At 33.7% G+C, this 19,454-nt stretch overlaps 1 protein-coding gene across 2 annotated transcripts in view; it reads right to left on the reverse strand.

The window, feature by feature from the left end:
• Window positions 1-1,714: 1,714 nt before the first annotated feature.
• The window catches only part of LOC149777173 (sodium/potassium-transporting ATPase subunit beta-like), a 75,180-nt gene continuing 57,440 nt past the window's right edge, over window positions 1,715-19,454 (reverse strand). For both annotated transcript variants that reach the window (XM_089941871.1, XM_089941872.1), the window contains exons 5-6: window positions 16,022-16,123; window positions 1,715-9,650 (exon numbers count right to left, since the gene is read on the reverse strand). In XM_089941871.1, coding sequence (XP_089797997.1) covers window positions 9,411-9,650; window positions 16,022-16,123 — 342 coding nt within the window. In that variant the 3' untranslated portion in view covers window positions 1,715-9,410. The remainder of the gene's footprint in view (window positions 9,651-16,021; window positions 16,124-19,454) is intronic.

Raw genomic sequence — 19,454 nt, forward strand, 5'->3', positions numbered from 1 at the left:
GGAAAATCCACGTACCCGCGGTGGACGTTAATCATTTTCACGTTGTGTCCGTCACGGACATGACAATGTGGTCGTCATGGCTTGCCCAAGTCGTGGGTCGTAGTGGACGGGTTAAGTTTTATTGTCCCAGGTAAATGTAACAGCAACATAATCATAGCCATCCACTACAGCGAGTGGAACTTACTTGTTGACTCAGTTGCAGTTCATAGTGCTGATTACTCTTTTTAAGTTGTACACAGTGCCGTTAATTAGTGTGTCTGTGTGTGTGATTTGCATTTTTAGCTCGCCTTAAACATTTTTCAGTCATATCGCTATGATGTCTGCAGTATGGCAGTTGATAGTGATATCAAGCACTGGGATATCATGTCCCACCCAGTCACATTATCCTCACATTAGGCCGATCAGTCCTAACACTAATATTGTATTGCTGAGGGCCAAGCGATTGAGTTGCTAGTACCATTTTTTAAAAATCTTTGATATGACTCGGCCGGCGATGGAACCCGCGACCTCCCGTTTAATATTCGGAGACTCGCCCACTAAAACGAAATCCCATACTTGTATTGAGATAGATTATAGATTTCAGAACAAAGAATGCCGAGACAATTTAGGTGTTTCACAAAAGTACAAGTTTAATTACAGTAATTTTTATAAGATAGAGAGATTCTGCTTTAAAACAATAAAAAGGGAAAAAGAAATCATACGCACGTGCTAGCGGGTTTCATTCTGCTAGTTAATTTTAAATTGTTTGCTTAACATGTTCCCATACAGTGAAATATACACAGCACTATCCAATGTGCAATTACTGCTAGGCCAGACTGTTTAGTATATACGACCCAAATATACAAGTCTACGAGACTCATTTTCTCAATAGCAAGATAAGTGTTTACTTTAACCGATTACCTACTGGCCTACTGTTTTTCGCCGGCTTTACGAGACACGTGATGCCGCATTCAATAACTAAATCAGCATAACAAATATACATTGAACTGCCGGTTGGTTCATCTGATGTGTTTACATTTAGTATTATAAAATGGACGGATAAAAGCGATGAAAAAGTGAAATGGCTTAAATATTTTCTTTATGAGATAAACTTGTAGGTATTATTTTCAGTTAATGCTGATGAAAATTTGGTACATTACATTCTTTACATTCTGACAATTATTGCAGTTACAGTTAAGTTCTCCAGTGCATACAGGTAAATGACTGAAATTGGTTTCTACGGTAGATACGATTGTATTTACAGTGCAACAAATATCTTCCAGTAAGCTTTATCCAATTGGAATTCCTCTTGTTTATACCTCTTTTCCCCACTCGTTTAACTTGTAAGCTGAAGACATGTCTATCAATAATGCCTTGTAAATCGCCCGAAATTGCTAAACCACATGTTTGCCGAGACTACAGAATCTATCGATAATTACACTGATTTGTGACTTCTTATTTGTCACGGCTTTAAACAGGTATTTCTTGTAAAACTTAATTTACTCCGTACTGAAGTAGGAGGCGGTTTTGGCTTCAAAGGTTGTAAATTACGATCATTTCCTGTTTATTTCGAACCATTAGTATTAGTTCTAAGATCGTCGCGAATGTTATGGCAGTAATTCTAACTCATGCAACTTTCGTTCTATTAAATTTCTGAATCTTTAAGTTCATACATGTGTATCACGGCTAGAGTCGACAATAGATAATAAGAAAATAAGGAAGGAAAGCACACCAATAGCAGGATAATAACGCAGTTTATTATATAAATTCTTGCCAAATACAACATGAGCTACTATAGGACAATTTACCTATTAACTTATGATGAATAAATAGCGGAATCAATTTTATTTGAATAGTTCGACAGTAAACTAATTCCAAATTGAAAACAAATGCAACACGTTTAAAGATACGTGTTCTCTAATTATCAAAGCCCGATTCCAGGTTGATGTCGAAAAACTAAGGGCAACGTCGATCAAAAGTTTTGGTGCCTAATATATATCTCTCTCTAAAATGTAATTTGTGTGGTTTAACATATGGCTTTATAGTTCGTAGTTCGTAATTGACGAATTCATCCTGAATCATCACCATCAATTTGTATATTTTCTAAAGTGGCCACAACCATTTCAGCAGGTGTCGACCGCCATCTATGTATTGACCGTCTCAAATCTTCATTTATGGAGTTAATAATCACTGACTGCCAAGCCATGGATCGACGCAGCTCAGTACATTCTTTCAATCCATATTACACATGATGCAAATGCTACCAGAAAGTCATACGAATACTGATTATCAGTTTATTTAAAGTTTATTGTATTCTGACCCAATTATCCATTTTAAGAAGTTGACGTGAATACCACCAAAAAACAAACCTGAATAAAAAAAGTTGTCGTTAATGCACGTGGATCAAAGTGCGTATTTATACGCTGTTTAACAAGTAGGCAAACATTGCAAACTTAATAAAAGTATGCCCATAATCGCCCAAATGGCACTGAATCTTTGGGAACCAAAACTAAGCTTCCAGTCACATGAGCAAATTTTGATATAATACAGCTAAACGCAATAATAAAGGAAGGTTTAAACGGTGGGGCGACTTAGTATGTGTATATGTTAAAAAATAACTTTTTCCCATGTTGGAACAGCAGTTAATTTCTTTACACATACATCATCATATCGTTAACTTTTGCAGTTCAACATAAATACGAACTATTATGCAAATTCGGTGTGAAATGGGTATCTGCGGTAGATATGATTGTACTTTATCTACAATGAAAAATAACTCCCCAATTTTGTATGTTGGTTTCGTTAATCTAATTGGAATTTCCATTTCTCCTTCATACTTCTTGCTACCCACTCCAACCCTCCACCGCGTTGTTTAACTTAATTGGTATTAGGCATACGCTGAACACATCATATATATCAATAATATCCTGTAGATGGCCTGAGATGCTAAAGCAACATGTTTCCCAAGGCTATAAAATCTATCTCTAATTGCACCGATTGCTTTTAAAATGTGGCTTCTTATGTTTCACGGCTTTAAACATATATCCCTGGTAAAATGTCGCTAACTACAGGTACACCGAACTGGAGATAGATGAGGGTTTGGCTCCCAAGTTTGTAAATCTTCATGATTTTCTGTTTATCTTGAACAAGCTCATATTCATTCATAGATAGTCGCGAATATTGTCACTGAATTTACTTTGATTAGTGTAGTAAAGCATCATTCATATGTCTTTCAGTCTATTACATTTCTGGAGTTTTAAACTACATGTCAATTATGATAAGATTCGACGACAGATAATAAGAAAATAAGAAAAGGACACTAATATTCGAAAATATCACAACTGACCCACACTGCGTTTCTCAGACCACATTATGAGTTCAAATACAGTAAAAAGTAATTTGTAAGATTGATGATGAAACATAGCTATAAAAATAATTATTTGGATATTGTTTTTCGGTGTTCTGTATTGCGTACCCTAATTGGCTACAAGTATTGATACTAAGGGGGTCTGCAATCTTGACATTTGAAAATCCGTTTTTCCCATTTTGGTATGGAGGGGGAACAGAAAAATCTTAAATGATAAAAGTGATATTGCAACAGTGAAATATAACTTTTCTCCTACTTATATATTTAAGTATCTCAGTATTAAATATAAAAGGAAATGCTTCCTTTGTCAAGTGTATATTTTTAATTTTTACTAGGGACAGTAAAATTAAAAATTGTTTTCTACTTCCTTGTTTTTATTAAAATATTTTTTAATTCAAAGTCCATGATCTTGGGTATATTCCTCCACCACCATCACCAAACTGTGCCAATGTGGTCAACAATTGCATTACTACATCAAGAGAAAGAAGATCTAAAAGTTTTACGGTAAATTAGGACCGTGACGTTTTACAAATTCATCTACATAGAGTAATTTAAATTGTTTATTTTGTCTAGATAGTGATCTTTTCATCTGAAAAATGAAATTGTTCTTTAGTCAGCACATTTTTGCGGATTAATGGAGTGAACATTGTCAAGGAGATAATGTTAAATGCTCAGAAACCCCATATTGTCCAACTTAACTACTGATTATAGATGTGTAGTTAATTTTTGTTGACTTGCATTTGAACGTGAATTAAGACCTTGGCAAATCTGCATGCATATCACTACGAGGTGGTCCTACCAAATTTTGAAAGCCACTCACTTTCAGCCTGCAATTAATACTAACTTATGGAAATTGAACATTGCAGCAAATATTTGATGGCAAAAATCTTTAAGAATTTTAACATAACTGTGTAGGGGATGGTATGCAGGTCTTATTTCAGCCATTAAGAGTTTGGGAATAATGTGGGGCTTGTGGCAACATAAGGATAATACATTATGAAGAGGATAGGACATTTTGGGGTCCGATGAGAATTGTAACATTAGGGTTGTCACTATGTGACCCTATAGAAATGTAATAATAGCATCTGGGCGACTTTGGATTTTTGTGTCAAACTGAACATGATGGGATGTATGGTCCTCTATGGGAATGGAACACGATGGAAAAGGTCAAATACACCTAATGACAGACACACTTGTTAGAACTGGGAAGAACCTCTATGAAGACTTGACATTTGCTGTCATACCACTAAATATTAGTGGTATGACAGCAAATGTCAAGTCTTCATAGAGGTTCTCTGAATTAAAAAAACATCCCCAGCTTTTAATAATGAAGGGAATTCAAATTCCAAAATACAATCTTTATTTTCATGCATACAAATCTGAATACACATACCTATTTACACACAATAAAAACAAATTCCACTGGCAATACTTTATCAACACACTTGAATTTTTTATACAAATTTTACTACTTGTACACTGACTTGCAACTGCAACTACATTCATTTCGTAAGAATAAGGTTAAAAACATATTCTTTTAGTTTACCATATGTTACATTTTAATTCTCTCCTAATTTCATACACTGTTTAAAATTGAAGAATTAAGAGTGCTGAATGCTTAGATGATTCTGGTAATATGGTAAATTAAACATAATCTATGAGATGAATATAATTAGGAAGTTTACCATGTTCCTTTTGTATTACCATATACATATACAAATATCCACGAAATACGTGTAGTCTGAAACAAATGTTTGAAGTCTTTTATACTCTCTAACTCTCAACAGAACATTGCTTTGCAAATTCATACAATATTTGAACAGAAGATATGGAAGCAATTACCTTTATGGGATTTTATCCTGAAATGATGCATATGGAAGCAATTACCTTTATTACATTTTCTACTGAAATGATGTATTGTTTTAAGAAATGCAATGAACTACACGAACAAAAGTAACTACAAAGTCTAATAATTTTCTTCTAGTAATAAATTTAGTTTTGTCCTTGTACACAGTTCAATTAACTTCTCAAACACCAAACGTATGCCGTTGTAAAACAAACTATGAGGCAGAGAAAGTATAAAGTATGACATAGGATTAGAATAGACTGTAACTGCTCAAGTGCCAAATGTATATTATTACAAAAACATACTAATGAAGTAGGAAAGAGAAGGTGGTATGCCATTAGTTTAGGGGAATATCTCTAAGCCAAATATTTTGTTTGATTCAGCTGTAGTTAATATGCCATGATGTTTATCAATCAGGATAAAAATGAAAACCTTTTGAATTTGCTGTCCAAGTTTTCACAGATCTTGTTGATCAAAATAGTAAATATACAACACAATTCAAAGATTCTTGGCAGAGTAGAACAAACAATCAAAACTACAAAACCAAACTAGCATTCCAAATGTGCAACATTAATGAGCAACGTAGCTTACAAAGTTAGAGAAAAAATAAGCATCTTTTGAACTTTTGAACTTTCGTACGAAGTACAATTTAGAATAACGTTAAATTAAATGTAGTACATCAAATAACTATGATGAGATGACACTTTGTAGGGAATTATAAACATTAATTTAAAATATGTATGGAGTTTTAATAAATTCAATCATGTTTGCACCCAAATGATAATAATGACTTATTTAAACAAGCAGTTTTCCAAAGCCAGTAGTAGGTGTATCTTGAAACATTTTTAATCACAAATGGCCACCTAAAGAGATTCTGACCTGGAACATACCATTTCAGATTTAAGGAGAATACTCGACCCACAACCTAAGATTATTAGTTCTTGCCCTTTCAGATTTATAGAGCTTTCTCTGCAAACAACTTTTAATTATTCTTGCCCTTTTAGATTTATAGAGCATTCGCTGGGAATAATTTAAGATTATTAGTTCTTGCCCTTTCAGATTAATAGAGCTTTCTCTGCAAACAACTTTTAATTATTCTTGCCCTTTCAGATTTATAGAGCATTCGCTGCGAATAATTTAAGATTATTAGTTCTTGCCCTTTCAGATTATAGAGCTTTCTCTGCAAACAACTTTTAATTATTCTTGCCCTTTCAGATTTATAGAGCATTCGCTGGGAATAATTTAAGATTATTAGTTCTTGCCCTTTCAGATTTATAGAGCTTTCCCTGCAAACAACTTATCATTATTATTGCCCTTTCACATGTAAGGAGAATTCTCTGCAAACAACGTAACCTTATTCTTGCCCTTTCAGATTTAAGAAGAATTATCTGCCTACAGCCTCGGGTAATCCTTTTTTCACAATTAAGATTCTTCTCCTTAAAAATCATGTTGGCTGACAGAGACCTTTTAAGAATATGGTAAAAATGTCATGGAAACTGAACATATGAAGCTGAAGATTTTAGACTGTATATATTACAAAGAACTTGATGCATAGGTGACCCGCAGGAATCCTGAGAAAATGCCCAGCTGATCCTCACGAGGGTCAAAAGATGTTTGATGGATAACAAACGAGGTGATTAGACTGATAGTCACTGCAATTTGCAAGGTCTACTGCTATGATAATATTTTATTGTTGATTTTTTACTTGAAAACTACACGTACAGATGTCTTTATGTTCAAGGGTTTCTTTCAAATCAGGTAGTGTTTTAAATAAAATGTTGGTTCCCTTTATATTCTTAAATCTTTGTGAATACTATTTTCAGTTATGACGGTTTATAAAATTGCTTCTGTGTAGCTTCATTTATTTGCTTGTCAATCTTTTCTTTTAAATTTACTTCATCAAACACGAAAAATGCGCATAACACAATTTAACAATTTGTATCCCAATTATGTGTAGATTTGTGGAGTAATATCTTCATACACATTGCATTCATAAAAGTTATAAAACGTATGCAAAAATGCCTGAGAAGGTCAATGCATCTTTACCCTGCGAGTCACTTCTTAGCATGATTATTTTATTTCCTTTGTCAAGATTTATCACAATGTTGAGACATAGTAAAAGAATATGACCTTTATCGTCATAAAATTATAAGATTACCATCATCATTATACTACTACTATTGCTACTACTACTACTACTGCTACTACTACTACTACTAATAATAATAATGTCACAAATTTTCCCAAAATTATATACTTTAATGATGTACATATATGCCACATCGGATGTAATACCACCAACGTATTCTTAAAAATGTATTTTTGGGATAAATTTCATGAGATTGAAGCTAATAATAATAATAACCACCCATTGATAATAGCATAAACAATTTACCTATTACATGTATTTACATGAGAGAAGACTTAGCTCCCTCTGTACATGTTGGAAGCTCTCCTATTGGGAGGTGCACTGTCTCAAAAATATATTTACATATGTTAGACTGGTTTTTGAGACAAAATTAACCAACATAGATAAGTGGAAATGAGACACCAAATAAGCATAGTGGTGCAAGTTGCAACGTGCTGAGATTGAGAAATGTGCTTTCAGCATGATATATTTCTTAAAGCGCTGACCAAAAAAAGGGTGAGAGGCAAGGTATATAAAGGCATGTGCATATATTATGTTAATACAACATTTACATAAACATATTATAAAAAGTTACCAGAGTATTAGAGGTATACATGTTATTGATGACGACGTTCAGTCTTGCATAACGAGTCATAGATTTTTTCACTAAACTGGCTATATATAATTCTAAATTCAAAGTGAGGCTAAATATTCTACTAATTTTCAAAATGGAATGAGAAAATGACAGGCTGAAACCAAACCACATGAAAGTAGAATCAACTGCATGAAATAAACATCCTTAATAACGAAGATGGATGTAAATATTTATTTTCAAGCAGGTATTCAAGGGGAAATTTGCCTAATAAAAATTCCGAACATGAATAAAGTATCCAGAAGATTAATGTGAATATGTTCTTTCAGGCAGGTGTACAAGGCAAATTTGCGTTAAGTTTCCTAAACACGTATAAAACATCTTGAAAACTGCATGCATGAATTGTGGATGGGTAAGAACATGCGTGTGTGATTCCTAACCCTTTTCATATAAAAATTGTCAGATAATGTGGGGCTTCTAATGAGTCTTCTAAACGATCATGCTAGATGAAAACAAGGACAAGGACTGCAAATCAGTTACATGATCAAACCATTGCAGCAAAATACCTCAAGGTCAAACGTGAATTTGTATACTGGAGAATGAAATGATTTGGCTTCGTAATGATCCATTGAAACTGAGAACTACTGATAAGATTTCAAGACTGTTGCCATACTGGAGGTCGGAATGGCAGAAATTTCATTTACTTTATCAGAAAAAGTCGTTTCGTGAAAACTTCATTCCGATGTGACCATCCATCTAGGAGAGGTAGTGATAAGATTTTCAAGATGCCCATGTTGCCAGCAATATTTGTATCCAGGTCAGCACCATTTACATTTGAGGCTAACAAAATAGCACAAATATTCTTCAAGTGAAATTCATATGCTGATATGATTTCCCTTTCAGGAGGAGTAGGGATATCAATATTTTCATGATGGCTGATATGGTGTCCAAATAAGATCGTTGATTCGCTTTTATATATATATATATATATATATATATATATATATATATATATATATATATATATATATATATATATATATATATATAGTTTATAAAACTTAAGTTATAAGACAAACTTCCAGAGAGGAAATGTCACCAAAATATATTTTCCACAAAAAAACCAACAGAATACTAATCACCTACTCCAAGGAAAATATATAGTATGCACCTCTAGTGAGAAATAAAATATAAAGATGGTGGTAAAAATATCACAAATAGAAATTAATACAATTTAATGCACATGATGTATTCAATGTCAAAATGAAGCATCACAAGACAAATAATCAAATCTGAATGGCATACCCCAAGGTTATTCTCAGCGATGAAAGAAATGACAACTCATGTCATTTATATTTATTCTAGTGTAGACAAGATATCATAGCATACTATGCAATGCAAAGAAATGATTTTAAATACAATAAATTGTTGTTATAATCCTGAAAGAAAAACACCTAAAGGTACAATGTAATATTATTGTGCAAGCAAAGCCCAATAATTAATCAACCAGCACTTCAAAATGCACCTGACCAGCTTTCTCATTGGCATCGTGATAAATATTTCTGGCATAGATTTTGCAAGTGACCATTATGATAACACCTGTTTTTGGTGCGTCCAACCTGACAAAGACGAGAGGCGAACGGTAGCCTTGTTGGTTGCGAAATGGGAAATACTTGACATGGAAACCATTTGGTGGGTAGTAGAGGAGGGGTCCAATATTGTCCTTGTCTGCGGGGTTCTGGAGTAGAGAAAAAGACAAATTGCCTTAGCACATAAATAAAGAAAAGAGGCCGAAACTTGCACAAAATCACTCACATTGCTGCACCTGCCTAACAGCCACATGTAAAGCAGTTTGCAAAGAAATATGGGTGCTAGGATGCCTTCTGTAGACATTGCCTCCAATGCTATTGTTTTTGTCATGTTATGAAAAGAGCTGTTTCAAGTTTTTTTTTAAAATTATACATCCATATTAGCAGCATTTGTCCTATACTGAAAACCATTTTGTGAAAGGATTGTTAGAATCAAGGTCTGAAACTAAGTAACAAAAAAGTGAACACAACAATTTAAGTAAAATAAATAAGTTATTTATTTATTTAAATTAAAAAGTGTAAATTTAAGAACCAATTAGTTAAATCCCAAATAATCCTAAATGTCTTATTACAAGTTCAAACGTTTAGAATGTTCCGAATGAACTCAAATAGTCTTGAATGTCCTGCTGTATCACATTGATTTAATCAAGAATGTTTGAGTTTTCAATAGTCTGCAAATCCAGTCAATGAGAACTTTAGAGTTCCAGTGAATGCTTTAAATAATTCCTCTCGAAATAATTCAGAATACAACTGCAAACTCAAATCATAGAAAAACGAATGACTGAATTAGTTTACAAAGTATCTATTTAAACATATTCAGTAGAATGTTTTGGAATTCCCTAGATGTGACTCGTTTCTATCTGAAAAATTCCATTCAATTGTAAGTACGTTTGTTTCTAGAATATTCCAAACCCAGATGCTGTGCAACAATGTTTACAAATGACCATTATCTTCAAGTACAATGTACAGTCTTTTACAAATATGCGGCACAGAATAAAGGCCTTCATAAAAGGATATTTGTTTCCAAGGTCAGCATATTTCTACATAGGATAAAAAAGTAGTTAAGTGTTTTTCGACTTAAGAAATGCTGTCTTTATTTGATGGCAGATAGGCATCATTTAAAACAATTACAGGCCCCTCATATCAGGATCTTTGGACAAATTCTTAAGAATTGTTTTCTACATCATGATGCTTAACGGCATTTCATTTCTTTGGAATGGCATCCATATTTGATGGAAGATTTACTTCATTTGCATTTGTTCCTAAGAGTATGCCTTATGTTAAATTTGACTGAATTCTGAAAAGCAGTTTTTTTATTTTAATAATGACAGTGCTTTGGATGGCAAATCAGTATCCATGGTAAAATAGGCTCCTTTTAGGAACTACTGGTCTACTTTCTGATCACAATGTCCTGAATTTGAAGATTAAACCATTTCTTCTTTGTAACTGGTGAGTGTAGAAATACAGTCTCTGATATTATTGAACGATAAGACTTTCAAATCGGGTAGTGATTGTAGCTGTCATATTGGATGATTGTTTCATAGCTGTCATAATGGATCCGTGATTGGAGCAATTTTTCTAAAAACAAACTTGACACCGTTAGGAGACATTTGAGGAAAATCCCATGTTAATATGACTATCCATTCAACTGAATTATTGACAAGAATTTCAATGTGTTCATTGTGATTACCATGTTTGAGGCCAGATCAACATAATTATTATTCAGGATGAACTAGGTGTCATAATTAGTCTTCCGATGAAACCCACATGCTGACTTTACATTTAGAAGTAGAAGGAAATTTAGAAGGAGTAGAAGTAACAAGAGATTCAAGACTAGAGTAGTGGTTACCATATTGCATGCTAGATTGGAAACATTGGTTTTTATGGCTACTTAACAGATCTTCACCATATTTAGTAAGGCCAAACTAGACATTAGAAGTATTCTAGTGAAAACCCCACGTTGATAATTGACCATGCATTCAGATGGAGTTACCACCACCTCCCAGCAGTGAGACAATGCACCAGTGCTGAGCTAAATCCCCAAAGCATCTAACATGTTTAAAAATTATCAATATACTATAGAAAAAGAACGAAGTTATCTTTTTTTTTGCAATTTCGTTACAGAACACAATCAGCCATTTGATACTGAAGGTAATTGTCCAGATCTTCTTTGAGTCACTCCTTCACTCCCTCATATCAATGCTGATGCAAAAACATGTCTTTCTACGCAATGAAAAAATGCAACAAGATCCTTGAGGAAGTTTGAACAACAGTACCATTCAGCCTCTAATGAGTGGAAAGAATCCCTTAAAACAATTGCATCATCGCCAAACCATAAATAAAGTGAAAACAGAAGTAATGACTGCATCTGATAATGACTGCATTTTACTGTCCAAAAGATTTAGGAACATAATGTTTATTTCATTTCTGTGGGGTTGTGGTGATGTATACATGTTTTTAGATCGTTATTGTTTTGATTCTTTACGACTCTAAGTTTATTAATAATTTTTGTTTTATAAATGTACGAAATGGTTTGAAGAAACTGCAATTTTCTATTCTCAATTTCACAATGTCGCTTTCTTTGGGTTACATTACTAACCAACACCACCCTTGACCTCAAAACAATCTTTAAATTTCCATAATGCCCAAACATCGTTTGGAAAGTTGGCAGGTATGAGGAATGCTCCTCTCCATTGCGTAAATTTGTCACCAGAGTTGGTCTCAAAACAGTGACTTCTTTACCCCTGAGTTTATTAATTTCTTACTATGCAATGACCTATCTGGAGAAAATAGTGTGGTCAATCCACTATTAACTGATAAGGCTTGTATGGATCAGAACGTTAATCCTCTTGGAACTAAAATCATTGATCTATACCCCGGGTTTGAAGTTACGAAGGCAACAAATACTTGTTGACAGTAATGTGTGAATCTAGAAAATTTCCAGAGGCAATTCCTTTAGTTCTTGACAATGATGTTGATCAGGAAAATATTACTTTAGCTGACGCATTTGTTGGTCAGTCTTTTAATGTGGTCACTTTGAATCAGTTTTGATCAGTCAAGAGGTAAAGATCGCAGTGATCCCGTTTACTACTCGCTATCTTTATTCCAATCAGGGAAACAAACGACAATGGTTCATTGTCAAATTGGAGCAAGATCATGATATCTCCCGTTTGTTTCAGAGGGTTATTAGCAAAACTGAATCCATGCAAAAACCAGTCTGTTATTGAGTGGAAAATGGGGTCCTTGTGACGAAATGGCGACCACCTGAGGTACCCGCTAGTGACAAGTGGTCAGTGGGCTATCAAATCTTTGTGCAGACAGGAAATTCTTTGCTTAGCCTTTAAAACTCCATTTGCTGCTAATTTAGGAGTGAATAAGAGTGTTCACTAAATCTTGAATTATTTGTATCGGCCTAAAATTAAAAGTGATTTGTCTCGATATTGCAGATCATGTTACACTTGTAAAACGGTCAGCAAACGCAATCGAAATATACCGAAGACTCATCTACAACCTATTTCTGCATTTTGAAAAACCATTTAAAATGGTAGAATATGTTTGTCTAGTCAGATAATCAAAAGTCATATAGTGTGTTTCCTTAAGATTTCCAAAGATAATCCCTTTGAGGAATATTAAACCTAACATCATAGTAAAATCTTTGATGAAGTTGTTTTTACACTTTTTTGTCCTTTCAAAATCAATCCAGTCTGACCATGTTTCAAATGCCATGTATGGAACTTTCCAGCAAGTTATGCATGAATTAGGCATGCAATGATCGGTTTAAATCTTATGCTTATCAACAGGAAGGTCAAGGGGCTTTAGAAACATTTAATCAAACGTTGAAGAATATGATTCGGTCCTATTGCTTTGATATAGGAAAAAGATTTGGGATGAAGATGTTCATTTGCTCTTGTTTATTGTTAGGGAATCAGTTCAAGATTCATTATGTTTTAGTTCCTTTGAACTAGTTCTTGGACATACTGTCCGTCGACCATTTAAGTTATTAAAACAGAAGAGAGTACAACCTTCTTGACCATGATTTCAAAAATAAGTTCTCAAAGACTTGTGAAGTGGTAAACAATAATCATAGCACACTGAGTCTAAAATTAAATTAAGGTATGACATAAATACAAAAGAAAGGATTTTTCAGCCTGGCGATAGAGTTTTGCTGCTCTTTTCCTAACCTCAAAGTCCTCTTCATGCTAAGTAGTATGGGCCTTGTGCAATCGAAAAGAAAGTGATTTAAATTATAACATTACATCTACTGGGAGTTGGAAACAGAAACAACTTGGCCATACAAATATGTTAAAGGAGTGTGTTTATAGATATAGCTCTGCTAATTATTCATTCAATTTAGTTGCACCTGTCGCAAACAACAAAAATTAAAATGAAGGCATGTAACAGAACTGTTGTGACATCGGATTAACCACTCTTCGGAATTCAGAAACTATTATCAATCTTCAGGTCTATAGCCGCAATAAAAGATTGAACTAAAACATCTGGAAATAAGCACTAATACTCATATCTAAAAGAAAACCCGGACAGATCACTTGAATACCATTCAGAAATTCTTTGATCGGCTCACTTATGCAAATTCGATAATTTATGTAAAGGTTACTTTTGCATCGTTGGCATTGCATTGTTAGGAGATATTGTGGGACAAGGTCAAGTTAAACCTATAGAAGTTAAGGTCAAGGCTATATCTAAATAACAAGTGACTATCAGTACAAAGCAACAGATGAAATATTTTAGTATGGCTGGATATTGTCAAAAATATTGCTCTAATTTTGTCCATAGTTGTCGAACCCTTGATCAACCTGCTGAGTAATAAGACCACGTTTTATTTGTCTGAAAAATGTCAGAAAGCCTTGATAAATTAAAGGCCATACATAATCATATACCAGTTCTTTCAACTCTAGATTACATGCAATTATTTAACATGTTTGTTGATGCAGGTGATGTAGGGTTGGTGGAGTATCGGTTAAGAGACACAAAAATGGCTTGGATCATCCAGTGTTCCATTTCTCTATAAATTAAAAAGGCACTAGAGAAATTAATCAACCATCGAGAGGAAATGTTTGGCTTTAACACCAGCTTTACAACGTATTAAGTGTATATTATTTCAGCTCATTCTACGATTATTATATTCAGTGATCCGAACCCAAAATGAAAAAAAAACAAAAACAAAACCACGAAAATCTGAGATTATTGAGGTGGAGTCTGATGGTGCAAGAGTACAACATTGCCACTAGTCAAATAAATGGAAAGGATAATCTGACTGCTGATACACGTTCACATGTATAGAGTACTATATTGCTCTATGTATATTTTGTATTATTCGTAAGACGTAATTCTATGAAAGTTTTATTATAATATCATATGCTTATTTGATTAGCATGAAATATAAAGCTTTAATTGTGAAATGTTTTTCTCTATGTGGGAGGAGGTGTTATGTTTGTGTTTAATTTGTGTTGTGTGATTCAATTTGTCCATAAATGAGGTTAAGACTCTGGTCTGACCTAACTAATGTCGTTAATTAAAACACGTTTGTTTAGATCAGAGTTCAGGATATTGGTCACACACACACACGGACAAATATGGTCTACATTATCTTTGCCAGATATTTTACTGAAATGTCAATAATCAGACCGAACTTTGTTAACGACCTTGAAGCAAAATCCCTATGTCATAATTCAATTGTCAGTATTTATATAAATATTTTTACATGACGATTAAATTTTCATATGTTTAACACCTCTCTAGTGCAGTCTTTTCGGTATAATCAGTTATAATTTGAGTGAATTTTCATTTCAATCGTTCATCGAAACTACATAGTGCTCATTGATACTTGGACTAAATCACTTCAGGGGACTCTTGTGAATTCAGTTAAATATTTTCTGGATTGTATTATTGTAATATACCAAGACTACTAGCACATCAGCACATTCTAGGCAACACGTACATCAGCACATTCATGATTACAATTCATTCCGTAGAGTCGTTACACTTTTTACAATTTTCAAATCCTGATATGAAATTCAACATTCTTTAATACTTGTGCTAACCACGTTACAACCAAGTGTCTCAGTTTATGCTCTTTAAGCTACACTTTGCGTCTATGATAGCAGAACAAATTTTTATCACATAAATATGAAAACGTCATGGCTACCAGTTACTGAAAGACAGTAGGATTACTCTCCAAACTTATACATTGGCAAAATAAAATTGAAGCAACACATCTAGATAAGAAGAAAAAAATGAGATTGTTCCATACAACGCAGATGCCAGTAACAGTCTAGTGTAACTGAAGGATAACGTACCCAGGCAAACAGGGGACTTTACATGTAAATTTAGTAACAAAAACTGAGAATCGAAGTGACAGATGTAGGAGTCCACTGAAAGGAAATGCAGTTTGTCAGACATGATGTGTCAGACATGATGTGACTGTACGAACATGCATGGACTATAACACTATAAATGTCCTACATAGATAATGCATTGACATAAAAATATCAATTGATACCTCTCCTTCACATTGGACAGTGACATAGTTTTCAGCCCAATTGGCGCGGATCTCATCAGGTACTGTGTCGTTGGTATAAAGTTCAGGAATCCAGTCATAGACCTGAAATGCGGGAAGAGTTGTTGTGGTTGAGTTTAATAAACATGCCTCATTTGATTCATGTTATTCGTCTCTGGAAATAAAATGTGCTGAAAACTTCATTCTTGAACTTGGATACTATCATGAAATTTAAATAAGGATATATTGTTGATTATATTAATGTGATTCAATAAACGACTGCTGGCACGTAGTCACGACAGATGACACCAAAGGCACATCAAGACTTCCAGCGTTGGATTATTTTCTGGAATACCTCTAAAGCTTATTCAGAACTTTAATTATTACGACTTATTTTAGAAATTATAGGATTATCTTGGGATTTTAATTCGCAATGCCGTAAGTGTTTTACATTTTCACTTTGTATTTTAGTACAATACATTGTCCGTTGAATTTTACAAAACTTGTTGGTTCTCTTACTATTCTGTAACTTATTTTAAGATATGGTAAGGGAAGAGGTATTCTATCACATTAGTGAAAGGCGGAAGAGGCCCTGTCTATTAAGTTAAGAACATGGGAGAAAGGGAGCATACTGTCAAATTAGTTGGAAGAATGGGCTCTTTTTGTTAAGCTTGTGGATAGGGGATAAGGGTTTTTCTATTAAGTTCATAAATTGGTGAAGAGTGTATGACTGTTAAGGCACGGACGAGGTTAATATCTCTCTGGGGATGTCTTAGTGTTAATTTTACGAATAGAGATAATGTCTGTTCTACTAAAGCTCATGTTAGGAAAAAAGAGCAAACTTGAGTTTTTGGATGGGGAAAGGGAGTTTATCGTTAAATTCAAGTTTGAGGGAAACGGATAATGCTGTAAAATTTGTTCAACGCTGAATTGCATAGCATGTATCAGTGACATCACATGGATGCTGAAGTGTTTTCAACTGGTTTGCAAGCATCTAATGTACGCAGATTACATGTGAGTTATTTCTTGAATTACCTCCCCCAGAAGATTTAATTAATAAGTTGTATGATGGGTGTTCATCACAATCATTACATTAATTATATTTTCATATAATCTCCATTATGTTAATTTTGAAAATACATAATTTGCAATTAAACTGGTCAGACTTTCTGTTTTTGTGCCAGTCTAATGCGAAATTAACTGGCATCTGATCATCCGGCTGGCTGCAATGACACATACTGACTGGGAGTCACCACCCAATCCCAGCTCCAGCAACGACTTCAGGAGCTAGACAGAGTGGTGATTTACTAAATCCTCTCTGGCAATTAAAGAGTTATGATCTTTTGTTGTTTTTTATGCACTCAGCAATGAACTATGAAAGTGTTTCCGATAAAATAAAACATATTGGGTTTTTAAGTAAATTTAATTAAAACTAAAAATGGACAATATAAATATAAAAATATTTGTGAATGAATGTCAATGTACCCGTATATATGAAATACCATACAATGATGCATATACATATGATCACATAAAAACAACAAATGTTCCATGTACGCTATCATGTCAATATGATTTGAAAGAGTTCAGTGGCTTTGGTTAGTTTTTTCGATAATGATAGTAAAGTATTTTGCTGAAGGTTGGTTGTGTGTATCAAAAAGGAGTCCAATGTATTTTGCATAACATACATGATACTGCAAAATTCATTTCCAAAATTGGCAATGAGTCAAGTCAGTGGATACCAACACATCAATATTCATTCCCAAAACTGGGAATGAATAATGTCAGAGGAAACAATAAAGCACATTTATTCAGTCCCAATATGTACAATGAATAAAGTCAAGGGACACATTACAGCAAGTTTAATGACAATCCTGCACATCTTCATCTTTTTCAAAGCTAATCTTTACCTTTACTGATTTGATCTACCAAGGGTGTTATTTGCTTTATTTTCCATTTTAAACTTTTTGTCTTACTTGCTTACTGTACAGCTATGCTGTTCAATTTAATCCCAAATGTGATTTTGTTACCAACTTATAGAATTGGTTTTACTAGAATAAAGGCATCCTGTACTCAGCATATAGTAATATAATTTTTAACATTTTTCTGATAGAAAGCAAATATTGTAAAACCTTAAATATGTCATTCTAAACAGTCCACAACATAATTTACTTCCCTGGCTTTAATAAGCACAATATAATTTACTAGACTTTAGAAATTTCTATTCAATAGTGTTGGTGAAGTCACTTAAAGGTTTTAAGATAAGACGCTTTCTGTGCATTGTGGTCAAACTCTGTTGAGCAGGATTTTAATACAAAAACAAGAAAAAATGTATTATCAATAGGCTTGCAGTACAACTAAATTTCTTTTGAGTAGACCTTGCATAGAAGTTATTTAAATTTATGTCTATACTGTACTTAGTTTGGTTTGGTTTAGCACATTTTACTTAGCACATATTAAGCCATACATGGCGAAAAGTATATTTGGTGAAGGAAAACATGGGATAAATCACCAACCTATTGGAATCTACCTGCAAGATTTCTCACATACAGAGATTTAAACTCATGTGGACAGAGGCTAAATGTGAAAATGATCTGTATAGGCAATCACCTTACATCTTATTTTAGTAACATCAACCATATTTGATGTTAGATTGTCATCATTTGGACCTCATTAAACGATCGCCATGGTATGATGATTTCTGTAAAATTTTATTGAGGGATTTTGAGATGTTGCTTAGAGATTGTTGTTTTAAGCACCTATAACCATGTTTGATAGTTAACAAATTTTAAAGACCTTTACGCCAGATTTGTTCAGCTTTGGGCAAATAGTAGAATGAAATCACTTGATGATGTACTGGCATCATTTGATGGAATCTGAAAAAGCTTCATGTCAGCATGCCATTTAGTTAAATTCTAGTGGGCGGTTTGGGAGAATAAAATTGTCTAAAAGTATTGATATTGTTTCTCAGATGGCGGCTTTTACATGTTTAGTAATGGTGGCTATAAATTAAGACAGGTTGGAGTCTTTTGTGCAATAACTTCCTTCTAGAATGCTTTCTGTCAAAATGTAATCTTATTCTACTTAAAAGATTTTACTAATTGTGGTAAAGGCAGCCATAGCTGATGTCAAATTGGCATAACTGGTACAAATTTGCACTTTGTTCATGCCAGGAAATGTTGTGACTAATTTGGTCAACACTGTACAAGTTGTAATTAAAAGTTAATAGCGTTGTTGATGGGTGCAGGACAATGTCGTAGAGTCAGGTAAGCAAGATAAGTTGAAATCATGTGACAAAATTCTGTCTTACATAGACAAAATGAGCAAAGAACACAAACACTGCACCAAAACATGATCTATTGATATATAATTTTCAAATGATGATTACAATTTCATAGTGATTCAGTGTTATACAGTTTTGTCATACCGAAATACC

Source organism: Sinohyriopsis cumingii, chromosome 18, assembly GCF_028554795.1.
Source record: "Sinohyriopsis cumingii isolate HCF-2022 chromosome 18, ASM2855479v2, whole genome shotgun sequence".
NCBI lineage: Eukaryota > Metazoa > Mollusca > Bivalvia > Unionida > Unionidae > Sinohyriopsis > Sinohyriopsis cumingii.